Source organism: Equus quagga, unplaced genomic scaffold (assembly GCF_021613505.1).
Source record: "Equus quagga isolate Etosha38 unplaced genomic scaffold, UCLA_HA_Equagga_1.0 HiC_scaffold_7044_RagTag, whole genome shotgun sequence".
Classification (NCBI taxonomy): domain Eukaryota; kingdom Metazoa; phylum Chordata; class Mammalia; order Perissodactyla; family Equidae; genus Equus; species Equus quagga.
The window spans coordinates 1-13,243 of NW_025794445.1; the positions used below are offsets into that span (position 1 = coordinate 1).

At 52.1% G+C, this 13,243-nt stretch overlaps 1 protein-coding gene across 1 annotated transcript; it reads left to right on the top strand.

Moving 5' to 3' along the window:
• Positions 1–83: 83 nt before the first annotated feature.
• On the top strand, positions 84–13,209 carry LOC124232524 (liprin-alpha-1-like). Its single transcript, XM_046649484.1, has 6 exons — positions 84–236; positions 1,539–1,601; positions 2,660–2,739; positions 6,644–6,779; positions 9,919–10,142; positions 12,676–13,209. The coding sequence occupies exons 1-6, from the start codon at positions 123–125 to the stop codon at positions 12,962–12,964; spliced, it is 906 nt and encodes a 301-aa protein (XP_046505440.1). The 5' UTR covers positions 84–122; the 3' UTR covers positions 12,965–13,209.
• The last annotated feature ends 34 nt before the right edge of the window (positions 13,210–13,243 follow it).

The window sequence follows — 13,243 nt, forward strand, 5'->3', positions numbered from 1 at the left end:
GAGGGCCGGAACAGCCCAGGGATGGCGGCACGGGTGACTCCACGGTGGGGGAAACGATCCTGCCTTTGCTCGCAGTGGCCAGGTTTTTGTTTCTCCTGTTCCAGGCAAGGCAGAGAGAGAAGATGAACGAGGAGCATAACAAACGCCTGTCCGACACCGTCGACAAGCTTCTGTCAGAGTCTGATGAGAGGCTCCAGCTTCATCTCAAAGAGAGGATGGCTGCCCTGGAAGACAAGGTGGGATGTCACACACCTCGCCGAAGGTTTCCCATCCTTTACAAAGAGATCGCCCATGTTCTGCTCCCCGGGAATGCTGCATAATGGTGGTTAACAGCCATTACAGGAAGTAGAAATGACTCTGTAAGGAGGAAAAAGTGACAACTGTTAACCGCTCGCTGAATTAACTTATCGTTTGTTATGTTCTTGCCCAATTTGTGTGTATGGAAGCTTGTTTACCATTCTTATTCTCTAGAGCAGGAGTTGATAAACTGTTTCTATAAAGGGCCAGATAGGAAAAATTTTAGGCTTTTACTAATTATGAGTAATTGAGCAAAATAATTTCATGCCTACTAATAATGAGCATGAAAGCAGCCGTTGATGACATGTGAGTGAGTGACTGTGTTCCAGTAGAACTTTATTGACAGGGACAGGCCCTCGCTTGCCAGCCCCTGCGCTGGAATCTTTTGCTGGGCCCAGCCCTCACCCCTTCGTTGCTTCTGTGGCGGAAGTTAATTTCTGTCTCATTTATAAACATAACGATGTAGGAGAAAGGTTTAAATAAAGGCTTGGATCAACTGAAAGTGTTCCAACTCCTCCCTCTCTCCCTCCATTCGGTTTGGAAAACGTCTGAGCAGGACTCATGCTCCTCTCATCATGGGGACACTTCAGCCATCCCCAGGGTGAAGGAGAGCCCTAGAATTTGTCAGAGAAGCTCTCATGGGCGACATTTGCATTCGGCCTTGGCACGACCTGTCCTGACTGCACGGGTGTCCCTAAAGATAACGGCCAGAGCCTGCCCTGAGGTGGCCACCGTGGTCATGCTCATTCGAGAGAGACCAGTGGTCATTACTAATGATGTGACTTTCCTGTTACACAGAGCCCGTCAGGAAAGGCGTTATCAGAGACCACACAGGATGCTTACCCGTTTCTTCCTTGATCAATGGGCCAACCTTAAGGGAAGAATATTTTTACCTTAGATTTAAACTATACATTTGAAACTTATGTCAGGTTTCCCAAGTGACCGATGAATTGTAAAATCTAAAAGCTGCTATAAACCAGTTTAACTGATAAAGATAAGCCTACACCATGGGCTTGACATGCTTACTTAGAAAAATCCATCAGGGAGGTAGTAGGTTCTGTATTTACAAATTATCATTAGAAGCTGTGATGGTCTCTCTGTTGCATTTCACTCTAATACTGCTCATGAGCACATTCACGTGGCCCCTTTTCTCTGGTACTTTATTATCTTAGAAATGTAGCCATACTATTACGTGGAACGTTTTCAAGAATCAACACTAAAGGACTCTTCATCTTTTGCAGAATTCTCTATTACGAGAAGTTGAAAATGCAAAAAAGCAGTTAGAAGAGACACAACATGATAAGGTACTTAAATCTCTAAATCATTGAGAAATCCGTGAATTGAGCGAGTTCACTGTTGCTGTAACTACTACAGACGTTGGGTGAAGTGGAGTCAAACTTTCCTGCTGTAAGATTTATGGCACTCCTAGAGTTGTGCGTGAATGCGTTTGTGTTGGCGGTGGATGTTAAGTCTGGCAGCGGGTAGGGATCAGAGTTCTGAGTCCTTTCTGGGTTCATTTGGAAGCTAAAACCTTAGCACAAACCTGTCCTCTAGAACTGTGCTGTGCAACAGAAATGTAATGGGAGCCACATGTATAATCTAAAATTTTCTAGTAGCCACATTTAAAACTGTAATATGAAACAGGTGAAATTAGTTTTACTTAACCTGATAGAGTCAAATGTTATTTTATCATGTCATTAATATAAAAGCTAATGAGCTGCTTTACATTCACTTTTTCATAGTGGGTCTTTGAAACCCGCTGTGTGCTTTATAGTTACAGGACATCTCAGTTTGGACCAGCCCCATTCAGGTGCTCAATGGCCACGTGTGGCGAGTGGCTGCTGTATGGGACAGCATAGATCTGGAAGGTTATAGGTGACTTAAAAAGTTTTTTGTCAGTTTTCCTTACTGTTTTGACGTGTACAAAAATGAGATTGGACGTACAAATGAACAAATGATTCATGAATGAATGAATGTGTGCTCGATGTGAGACAAAGACAATACAGAAAGGAAAAAGACAACACAGGGAAGTATGTGCAGTAGAAGGTGAGTATTGTTCGCCTCTCCCCGTCCCCACATCTCTCTACAGAATTAATAATTGTTAATGACTCGGTGTTTCGCCTCTAAAAACAACTCCTTGACTAAGACATGACTTTTTATTCATCAGGGTTTATAAAGCTAATTTGGTGGTCTGAGTGTTTATGTTTACTATAGGACTCTCGGAGAAAACGTTCTCAGAACTAAAATACTTGATATTTATAACTGCTAATTTAACCTGTTATGGTTATGTTCAACGTTTGATGCAAATAATTTTAAATCCTGAAGGAGACAGCTGCAGTGTGTGTCATTTGCTGTTTTGTAGGATCAGCTCGTACTGGACATCGAAGCCTTGAGGGCTGAGCTGGACCAAGCGAGGCTGAGAGGCGCGTCCCTTCACCACGGGTACGGCACTCATGCATTCAGAGACACTCTCCAGCACCTGCTGTGTGTGTACAGGGCGCTCACAGACATGCTCTGGCATCTGCCATGTGCGTACAGGCCACTCACGTGCTCAGAGACGTGCTCCGGCACCTGCCGTGTGTGTACAGGGTGCTCGCACACTCACAGATGCACTCCAGCACCTGCCGTGTGTGTACAGGGTGCTCACACCCTCACAGACACATTCCAGCACCTGCCGTGTGTGTACAGGGCGCTCACAGACACTCTCCAGCACCTGCCGTGTGTGTACAGGGCGCTCACATGCTAACAGACATGCTCCGGCACCTGTCATGTATATACAGGGCACTCTCATGCTCACAGACACACTCCGGCACCTGCCATGTCTGTACAGGGCACTCACATGCTCACAGACGCACTCCAGCACCTGCCATGTGTGTACAGGGCACTCACATGCTCACAGACGCACTCCGGCACCTTCCATGTGTGTACAGGGTGCTCACACACTCACAGACGCACTCCAGCACCTGCTGTGTATGTACAGGGCACTCACATGCTCACAGATGCACTCTGGCACGTGCCATGTGTGTACAGGGTGCTCACGTGCTCACAGCTCCAGCACCTGCCATGTGTGTACAGGGTGCTCACGTGCTCACAGACGTGCTCTGGCACCTGCCGTGTGTGTACGGGGCGCTCAGACATGTTCCAGCGCCTGTCGTATGTGTACAGGGTGCTCACGCGCTCACAGACACGCTCCGGCACCTGCCGTGTGTGTACAGGGTGCTCACATGCTCACAGACATGCTCCAGCACCTGCCATGTGTGTACAGGGCGCTCACATGCTCACAGGCGCACTCTGGCACGTGCCATGTGTGTACAGGGTGCTCACGCACTCACGGACACGCTCCAGCCCCTGCCGTGTGTGTACAGGAGCACATGCAGGCCACAGGGGCAGCCAACTGAACACACTGCCTGGCCTGAGCTCAGGGAGCCTGGAGCTTCGGAGCAGGCCGGAGGGCAGAGGACAGCATCATCCTGAAGGTTAGGTTCTGGTACCTTGGAGGTTCTGGTCACGTCCTTGACTCAACTCAGAACCGCAGGAGGAGGTGGGGCTGGGGACGATTGATTTGTGTCGGGCATATGAGTCTGAGGGACCCGACAGAGCGTGGGCGTGGTGGTGTCGGGATCGGAGGACAGAGCCCAGGGTGCCAGAGGAAGCCCCGTCCACCTGGGAGTGACGGTCGCATCCTCGAGGAGAAAGAGAAGGCCGCGGAGAGCCTGCGCTGCTGGAGCGGGAGGATGCCCTGACCTTCGCGTGTCTGGTGCGGCGCTTGGAGTCTGTATGTTTTTAAGAGGCTGAGAGTTAACGGCGTGGCGCTCGCAGATCTTTCGAGGCGTGACTGGGCCGGCTGCTGCGGGAGTGAGCCCCCTGGCTCGGCGTGAATCTACCAAGTTGCCTGGCATCCTGAGTTTTTCTTCCTCATCGTGGTAGAGGCGGTAATTCTCATTTAGGTGATTTACTTCCTTGTAGAAAATGGTCATCAAGTGAGAGTTACGCTTTAGCAATAGTTATCGAAGTGCTTACCTGGTGGCAGTGACTGAAACACAGGAGACGGGCCCCTGCCTCAAACACGACTCAGGAGGAAGCTCCGAACCTCTGCAGGTGTTCCGGCATTTGCCAAGTTAGGACATCCTGAAGGTTTAGGATATCTTGCGGCTGTCCCTGCCTGACTCACTCCTAGGAACTAGAGGAGAAATCAGCGAGGACAGAGAGGCAGAGCCAGAAGCTTCCCCTGACGCCGAACCCGCTGGAAGGTGGCGTTTCGAGGAGGAGAGTGTGCGCTTCAGAGAGCGAGGTGCAGAGGAGGACCAGTGCAGGGAACAGGCGCTTGCTTTCTGCTTCAGGTCCTCGCTGGTGGAAGGCTCGTGTCGTTAGAGCGCTGCAGGCGGACCCGCTGCTCGGGATTGCAGGCGTGTGTGCGAGGAGGCTCTCACAGGCACGTGGGTGAAGAGGAAGTGGACACGCGTGTGTGACTCTTGTGGAAGTCGAGTCCTGAAGGGAAGGGAGCCGGTGTAGGAGCTTGAGGGGGTGGCAGAGCTGGGGGCAGTTTTTCCGATGGAGACGTCTTGACATGTTTGCCGGTCCCAGGTGTGATGTTAGAGGTGAAAGACAAGGAGAGAAAGGAGCTATTTGCCCTGGTAGTGCAGAGGTGGCAGGAGGGGATGGCCAAGGTCACCTGGGGCGGAGTGGTCTGAAGACAGTGGGCAGGAGAGGCTGCATGCGGAGGGAAGGGCTTTGTTTCAGGGAGGCAAGGCTAGAGGCTGCATGTCAAGTGGCCTAGAAGAGAGGTTGTTGGGAGCTGTAGAAATGGGGGGAAGCCAATCACAGTAGGCGTGGAAGGACCTTGGGTGGACTGAGGAGAAGGGGTCTGGCAGGCAGGGCAGGCTCAGCTCATTTGGTGTGACTCCACGGCGAGATCGGTCATCTTGTTTTTGTGATCTTCTCCATGAGAAAAGGTAGTCTAGATTGAGGAGTGGAAAAGCACGGTGATGGGTGGCCTTCCATAAACAGATTGGCCATATAGAAGAGAGGCTTCAGCAAGTGATCAGCTGCAGGGTGGTGGCGGGTCGGGAGGCAGGTAAGCCTGGGAAGGGGTGTCAGAATCGGGAAGCATTTGTGCTTCCCGAACCATCCAGAGGTACACGCAGGATTTCAGGTGCATCGCTTTCATCTGCCGTTGAACCGTCTCACGGCCCCAGAGCAGTTGGGCTGGAAGTCACCCTGAGGGAGAGTGACAGTGTCGTGAGGAGTAAGGGGTAGAGGAAGTAGGGCTGGGTGTGCTCCAAGGGGAATTCCAGACTTGGAGATCTTCGAACAGGCAGTAAATCTCGTGTAACGCTACAAGAAGGTATTTCTTTAAAAAGATGTCGAGAGGTGTGTACCAAAAGTAGATGAGTTGGCATGTCAGCCTGGCCCTGTCCACGATCGGGTGGGGAGGCTCGAGGGGTCCCCTGTCTAACTGGCTTTAATCAGATGAATGGACTCTGTCTTCTCAGATCGTAAGGCCTCCTGAAAATGAAGGCAGCCAGCCTTCTTTCCGGAGAGCACGGAGGCCCTCGGTGGCGGGCCAGGACTGAGGTGTGGCTGGGGTGCCCACGGTCAGGGCTGAGCGCTGGGCTGGGCTGCGCCCTCCTCGCCTCCGCTCACCAGTTCCTCTCCAGGGCCTCTCCTAGTGACTCTCTTGAGCGTCTCCGTCGCGGGTGCTCAGGGCCCCAGTCACTGGTTCAGGGGAGTGTTTTAGCCGGGCGTGTTGATTGTCTGTCAGTCTGATTGCACGCAGTCTCTGCTTTTGGTTCGGAATCCTCAAAGCGTCCTGCCCAGCCCGGTTCATACCAGCCCGAGCTGTGGTCAGAAGGGCTTCTGCAGCCTCTCCCTCCAAGGGGCCTGTGGGAGCGCTTCAGACAGTGCCACGCAGAGAGAGGAGTGTCGGTGTCCACCAGCCTCACACTGCGGAGCCTGGCACAAATGGGAGAGTGACCGTGGAAGGCCGCAGGTGGGGGTGGGGGTGCTACCTGGTGGGTCGAGGAGAAGGTCGAGCAGAGGCAGGGCTGAGCACCCCTCTGCGGGCCCTGACATGGGTGACGGATGCCTCTTCCACGGCCCAGACAGCTGGACCCCATCCTCTCATCTCCAGGTCTGCAGTGGCAGCACTGGCTTTCCTAGGTATGGAGTGTCCCCGCTGGCGGGGCTGAAAGGCTCAACGCTGGCGGGAGCGACGACAGAGGTGCCCTCCTTGGAGTCCTTTTTCTGTGGAATTACGTGTTTTCCAAATTGACAGCTTCTGGCTTGACTAACAAACTTTAGTTCACTTTTCTTATCTAATAATGACCTTTTGTTTTCCATCTTTCAGCCGACCCCACTTGGGCAGTGTCTCGGATTTCAGGTTCCCTGTGGCAGACGGTCCCGCAGACGCCTCCAGCAGCAGCGCGGTGTTGCGGCGCCCCCAGAAAGGCCGCGTGGCAGCCCTGCGGGATGAGCCATCCAAGGCAAGGGCCTCCGTCCTCGCCGCCCGCGAGCTGCCGGCCCTCGGGCGCGTCTCCTGCTCGTCCCGTGACTTTGACACTTTGGGGATTCCAATGGTCATAGGTCGCCTTCTCTCTTCCCCTCCCCCCATTTTCCTTTTTCTGGCTAAGAGTTTCGTTTTAGGCATGCTTTTTTCTGAAGAACAAGTTCTGATAGAATATGACCTACTCTTAAGTGCAACGTAATGTAATTAGTACGGTTTGGAAGCAGCGATAAGCGTGAATGAATGCGTGTATCCGTCATCTTTTAGTGAGAAGAATTCACATTGGAAAGTTTAAATACCTTCCTACTTCTGTCTGTTTAACAGCACGTCTTTATATACTTCTGCGTATTTTTATTTGCAGCGCCCGTATTCAGTGCACACCTGGTTTGGGCCAGGCGTCATTATAGACTAGGGCTCCAGCAGTGAATACAGGCAGAGAAGATGCCCGCACCGCCACGGCCCACGTCCTAGTGAGGAGCCAGCGTGCGTGAGAAGTACAGTATGGGCTGTGTGTCAGTTTCCTCTCACTGCGGTCACAGGCTGCTGCGAGCTCAGTGGCCTAAAGCAAGGAGCAGTTAGAGTTCACAGGTTCCGTGGGCTCGGGGCTGTGAGCAGGACGGTTGGGGCTCAGTTCTCCTGAGGTTGCAGCCGTCCGGATTCTCACCTGGGGCTGAAGAGTGCACTTCCAGGCTCACTCGCCTGGCTCTGCCTGGCCCCTCTCTGGGGGCTGCTTGAGTGTCCTGGAAAGATGACCGCCAGCTTTGCTCCGGGCTCATTCTGAGAGAGAGCCAGGAGAAAGCCCCAGAGCCTCTGAGGCCCTGGTCTGGAGGCAGCACACCTTCACTTGGGCTGCACTCGGTGCGTTAGAGTGAGTTAGCGAGTCCTGCCCTCACTGTGGGCCAAGGGAGGAGTGTTAGAGAAGTGTGGACGTATATTTAAACCACCACAGGGTTTCCGATGGTCATAAGCAGGGAAAGGAAACCCGGGGTACCCTGAGCTGTAGGAGGGGAATGATAGTTTTCAATAGGGTAGCCAGCGAGGTCTCACAGGGACGGTGACATTTGAGCCAAGGAAGAGAAGGAACCATTTGGAGATATTAGAAGGTCATGCCAACACGATGTGCTGATGGGTTGAATATAGAGTATGAGACAAAGAGGCGAGTGAGGCCCCCGAGGGCCCGGGCTTGAGCAGCTGGAGGCTGGAGGCTGTCTCCTGCGATGAGGAAGACTGCGGGGCAGGGGAGACGAGTGGAGTCTGGCCCTGATCAGGTCGACAGCCCTATCTGCTGTCCAGGTGGACGTGTCAGGTAGGCAGTTGGATATTCTGGCCTGGAACCCAAGAGAGAAGTCTCGACTAGAGATAAAGATGTGGGGGTCATGACCATACAGATGGTGTTTAAAGGTGTAAGATGAGATCAAGTCCAAAGTGGGTGCCTGTTGATAGAGAGGAGCTTCCAGGATACAGCCGTGGGCCACTCCAAAATTGAGAGGTTGGGGAGACTGACAAGGGACCGGCAGGAGACTAAAGAGTGACAAGGAGGTAGGCAGAAACCCGGGACAACGGGGCCTGCAGCCGAGTGAGCGAGATGCTCAGGGAAGAGGGGAGAGCAGCAGACCTGGGCCTGCCGATGGGCCAGACGAGAGGGCGGTGGAGGTCAGTGGCGGACTTCTTAAGGTGGGCGCTTTGATCCTGGAGCAGCTCTGCGGGAGGGGAGGTGAGCAGGAGGAGAGGAGGTGGAGGCGGAGTCGAGGCGGCTCTGGAGACCTTTTACTCATCGGGACGAAGTGCAGTGGTGGCTGGAAGGAGACGTGGCATCCAGGTTCCGTGGGTTCTGGTGTGTTATCTGAAGGAGGGAGAAGGGAGCAAACCTTCTCAGGCTGATGGGAGTGGGCCAGTAGAGAATCGATTACCCCGAGAGAGGAAGGGAACACAGCAGGCGAGCCTGGAGTCAGCCGGAGGGGGTGCGCCTCGTGCCCAGAGGTGGGGCTGGCCTGGGTGGGGGCCCAGGTACCTGGCCGCGACCTCAGATCTTGGGAGAGGAGGTGGAGTGCATGGGTAAAGGCCCGGGGAACGGGGAGATAAACCAGCACGGCATCTCAAGTCTTGTGGTTGCTCTGATGTCGTGTCAGTGAAGTGGGAGGCAGGGCCCTGGGCTCAGTGAGGACGGGAGAGGAAGAGATGGAGGCTTCGAGAGAGGGGCTGAGACAGCCGCACGGGATGGGTCACGTGGCCCCGGCGCGCATGCCTTCTCTGTGCGCATTCTGATTGCACACGGTACCCCTCCATCACGCGAGAGAGGAGTGGCTCGGCACAGAGGAGGCTTTTCTCCGAGAGCCTCAGTTCTCTAGAGAAAGTGGTCCGCCAGCTCGCTCTTCCCTGGGTGTTGAGACGAGTGCGTCCGACGGCTGCCCTGCTGTCTCCTTCTGCCCCTGCCTGCTGCTGTCTGTGCTCGTTCACACCGGGCTCAGAAGAGGGAGGATTGGGGAACTCCAGTGAGGTGTGTTACTCGATAACACTAGTACAGTGGTGTGGCAACTGCAGTGAACACAGCTGCCGTGGATCTAGTGAACTTTTTACTTCCGATTAGCGTGGCTGATCGTGCCGTGTTTTTGTGTGTGTGGTTTTTTTGTTTTTGTTTTTGCTGAGGAAGATTAGCCCTGAGCTAACGTCTATGCCGGTCTTCCTCTGTTTTATATGTGGTTCGCTGCTACAGCGTGGCCAACTAGCAGTGTAGGTCCAAACCCGTGGATTCAGGCCACCGAGGCAGAGTGCACCGAACTTAACCACTATGCCACAGGGCCGGCCCCCCCATGGTGTATTTTTCTAATTTTCAGTTTTTGTTTGCACTCGGTCTTGTCACCATTGTGAATAACGTCATGGAAATGCCTTGTGTCCACAGTGAGATGTGACTGTTACCAGGCAGTCTAAGTAATCGACTGTCCTGCCCCTGAAATACTGCCTGCTTAATACGTGTCAGCAACTTACAAGCATGGCCTATTTTTCCAAAATCTTTTGGGCTTCTATTTAAGATATTTAAGTTTCTGCTAGGTTTACTGTAAGTTGCTGTAACTTGGTTGTTATTTTCCATCTTTGCTGAGATTTGATTTTCTTGTTTCTAGGTACAGACTCTTAATGAACAGGATTGGGAACGTGCCCAACAAGCGAGTGTCCTGGCCAACGTGGTACAGGCCTTCGAGAGTGATGTGGACGCGTCCGACGGCGAAGACGACAGGGACACCATCTTCAGCCCGGCTGGCCTCTTGTCCCCCAGTGGGCAGGCCGATGCCCAGACGCTGGCCATGATGCTTCAGGAGCAGCTGGAGGCCATCAACAAGGAGATCAGGTACGTGGGCTTGTGCATAGCACCACAGACACCAGGCATGTCTCTAAAGAATTGTATGCTACCTAGAACAGTCTGGAACAAATACTGTGGACGGATTCTACGCGTCCATGGTAGTAAACTTAGTTCAATCCTGTTTGAATAGTTTTAAGTTCTGAGGTTGCCCTTGATTGGAAAGTTCAGTTGACCGGGCGTTCTCACCACAGTTGTGGTGTGGGTACACTTGTGTACACAAGATCTTGCAGAAGGGTGAAAGGGGTTCGGTCCGTTCCCCCACGAGCCGATGACACAGCTGGAGAGCGTTGCCGGGGAGCTCAGTGTCCACCTGTGCCGCTCTGGATCCCAGGCCGGGTTCCAGAGACGGCCGGGGTGCAGAGAGCTGAGCGCACATCGGAGGAGGCCTCCCTGCTCCGAAGTGCAGAGGGCAGCTGTGGTGTGGGGCAGGGCACCATGGAGAGCCAGGAGGAGGTGGACTGGCCTGGCGCCCTTGTGGGTAAGAAGCAGGACTCTTTTCACGGGCAGTGCCAGGTGGCGGGTGACTTACGAGGAGAAACGCCGGAGTTCAGTCCACTGGCAAGCGAAGGTGAAACATGCGGTAGGAAGCGGGAGGGAGAGTTTCCTGCCCCCCTCCAGCCTGAGTGTCCCCCAACTCTGAACCCTGCGGGGGGCAGGGAGCTGGGGCAGCGTCCACCTGCCGCTTGTGCCTCCTCCAGCGCTGAGGAGGGCCCTCTTGTGTGTCTTTCAGAGCCTCACGTTTTCAGGTGTGTCACCCAACCACCTGGAACAGAAAGCTGAGGTTTTCAGATTGGCAAATTCCCACTCCTACTTGCATTTTTCTCTATTAAACTAATATAATGTGAAAATTGGTTCATTACAAGACAGTAGTCAGGGGCAGGCCCCATGGCCGAGTGGTTAAGTTCACGTGCTCCGCTTTGGCGGCCCTGGATTTCACCAATTTGGATCCTGGGTGCTGACACAGCACCGCTCATCAGGCCATGTTGAGGTGGCATCCCACATAGCACAGCCAGAGGCACTCACAACTAGAATCCACAACTATGTACTGGGGGCTTTGGGGAGAAGAAGAAGAAGAAGAAGAAAGAAGGCGACGATTGGCAACAGTTGTTAGCTCAGGCGCCAATCTTTAAAAAAAAAAAAAAAAAGACAGTGGTCAAAGGATGGTTTGAATCTTAACCTCATCAGTGTTTCAGAGGTGTTTTCTTTCTAAAGCCTCTTAGCAGTTATAACAGTAAATTTACAAGACAAAGGGCCGACTGTGGGGTGCAATCCAAAGACTTGCCTGTCCAAGGGGGGATTAAGAGGCCTTAGGTCTGGGGTGCAGGGTGACAGGGAGCCCAAGATCCGCCCTGTCAGGCCTGAGGCAGCCGTGGTCCGGTCCTGCATGCACACGGAGACCAGCTGTGTGCCAGTGACCCTGCAGGAGGTCTGGGCAGAGTTGCTGCCAACATTTTGTTCTTGTCAAGCTGACACAGACGCCAAGTGCCGGTTCCTGCGCAGAGCCTGCGGGAGGGAAGGAGGGGCAGAACTAACTCCAGGGAGAGCTGTAGGCTCTGCAAGGAAGGGGTGTGCGGCCTGCAGTCTGACTCCGTAAACCACGGTTCGTGTGCTGTGTTCAACCCGGCAGAGCCCGGAAGACTGCCTTTCCCCATCGCTGTGGGAAACACGAAAGGATTATAAACGTCAGCTTTTATTTTTCACAGTGTATTGCTAAGTAAAATGGGTTTTTCTTTATGTAGCAAGTTGACCTGATATAAATGGTAAATTCTGTCCACTGCCTTGGTATCAATAACAGAAAGTACTTTCAGAATATATAAGTAGAACTTTAATTGGACAGGTTACTGCAAGGTTACTACTAATTTAATATTAGAGTAATGATTTGCATAGTCAAATATTAAAACTGCTGTTTAAGCATCCACTATACATTAGGAGAGAAGAGCTTTAATTATGAATTTCCAAATTAATGCAGCATGGTTGACGTGAATTCAGATGAGGCTGGTGGAGAATTCTGTCAAATAATGCTTTTGTTCGAACTCAACCTTTAAAAAAAAAAATCACTGTTTCCGTCTAGTCTAGAGGCTTAAGTGTTTGGAAACTCCTGATTGCTTTGTAAATTGATTTTTTGATTATATCAGAGTTCCCAGTTTCCAGTCAAAAAAACCGATAGGTAAATGTGCAGCTGTGCCCTGAGAAGTGGGAATGTCGGAGCTGTAAAATTCAAACATCGTGTTGTGCAGTAAGAGAGTTGCCAACTAGCCCCTCCAGACTTGTGGGGTACGTAAATAAAATCAAACGCGAGTGATCAGAGATAGTTGGTAAGACTCAGTGGAAGGTGTACTTTGTGCTGTTCCGAAGCCGTGTGTTAAAGAGAGAAAAAGTAGAATGTTTTTGCTGAAGTGTTCATTGTTAGAGCAACCGTCATTGGAGTTTCCTTACAGTAATGCAAGCACCGATTTTTTCATCTGAACCTGTTAATCTGTTTGCTAATAAAGGAAGGATGACTGTTTTGTTTTTACTTTAGGTTGATACAGGAAGAAAAGGAAAACACAGAGCAGCGGGCGGAGGAGATTGAGAGTCGAGTTGGCAGTGGGAGTTTAGACAATCTTGGTCGTTTTAGATCAATGAGCTCCATTCCCCCCTACCCTGCCTCCTCGCTCGCTGGCTCCTCTCCTCCGAACAGTGGCCGGTCCACCCCGCGAAGGATTCCGCACAGCCCAGCTCGGGAGGTGGACAGACTAGGTATCATGACTCTGGTAAGGATTTGTCTTTTCTTGTGCTGTCTCCCCTCGCCCCCGACACACCTGATTTAAGTCTTGGACACAAGGAATATGCTTTATTTTTAACCCGGAAGAAAATCAGGTACATTTGTTACGCTCAGAGGTTTAAGATTTTTAAAACCAGCTCATATTTAATCATTCAACAATAGCATGGTGACAAATTAATTTTAATATTGGGGTGATGCCTGAACTCCAGAGAAGTTTTCACTTGTTCAGCTCTGAGCGTGGTCAGCTCTGCAGGGTTCGGCAGCTAGGGGGATATTTTTGTTTTCCAGCGATAGACAGTGTAACAAAAGTAAATACAGCAGCCAT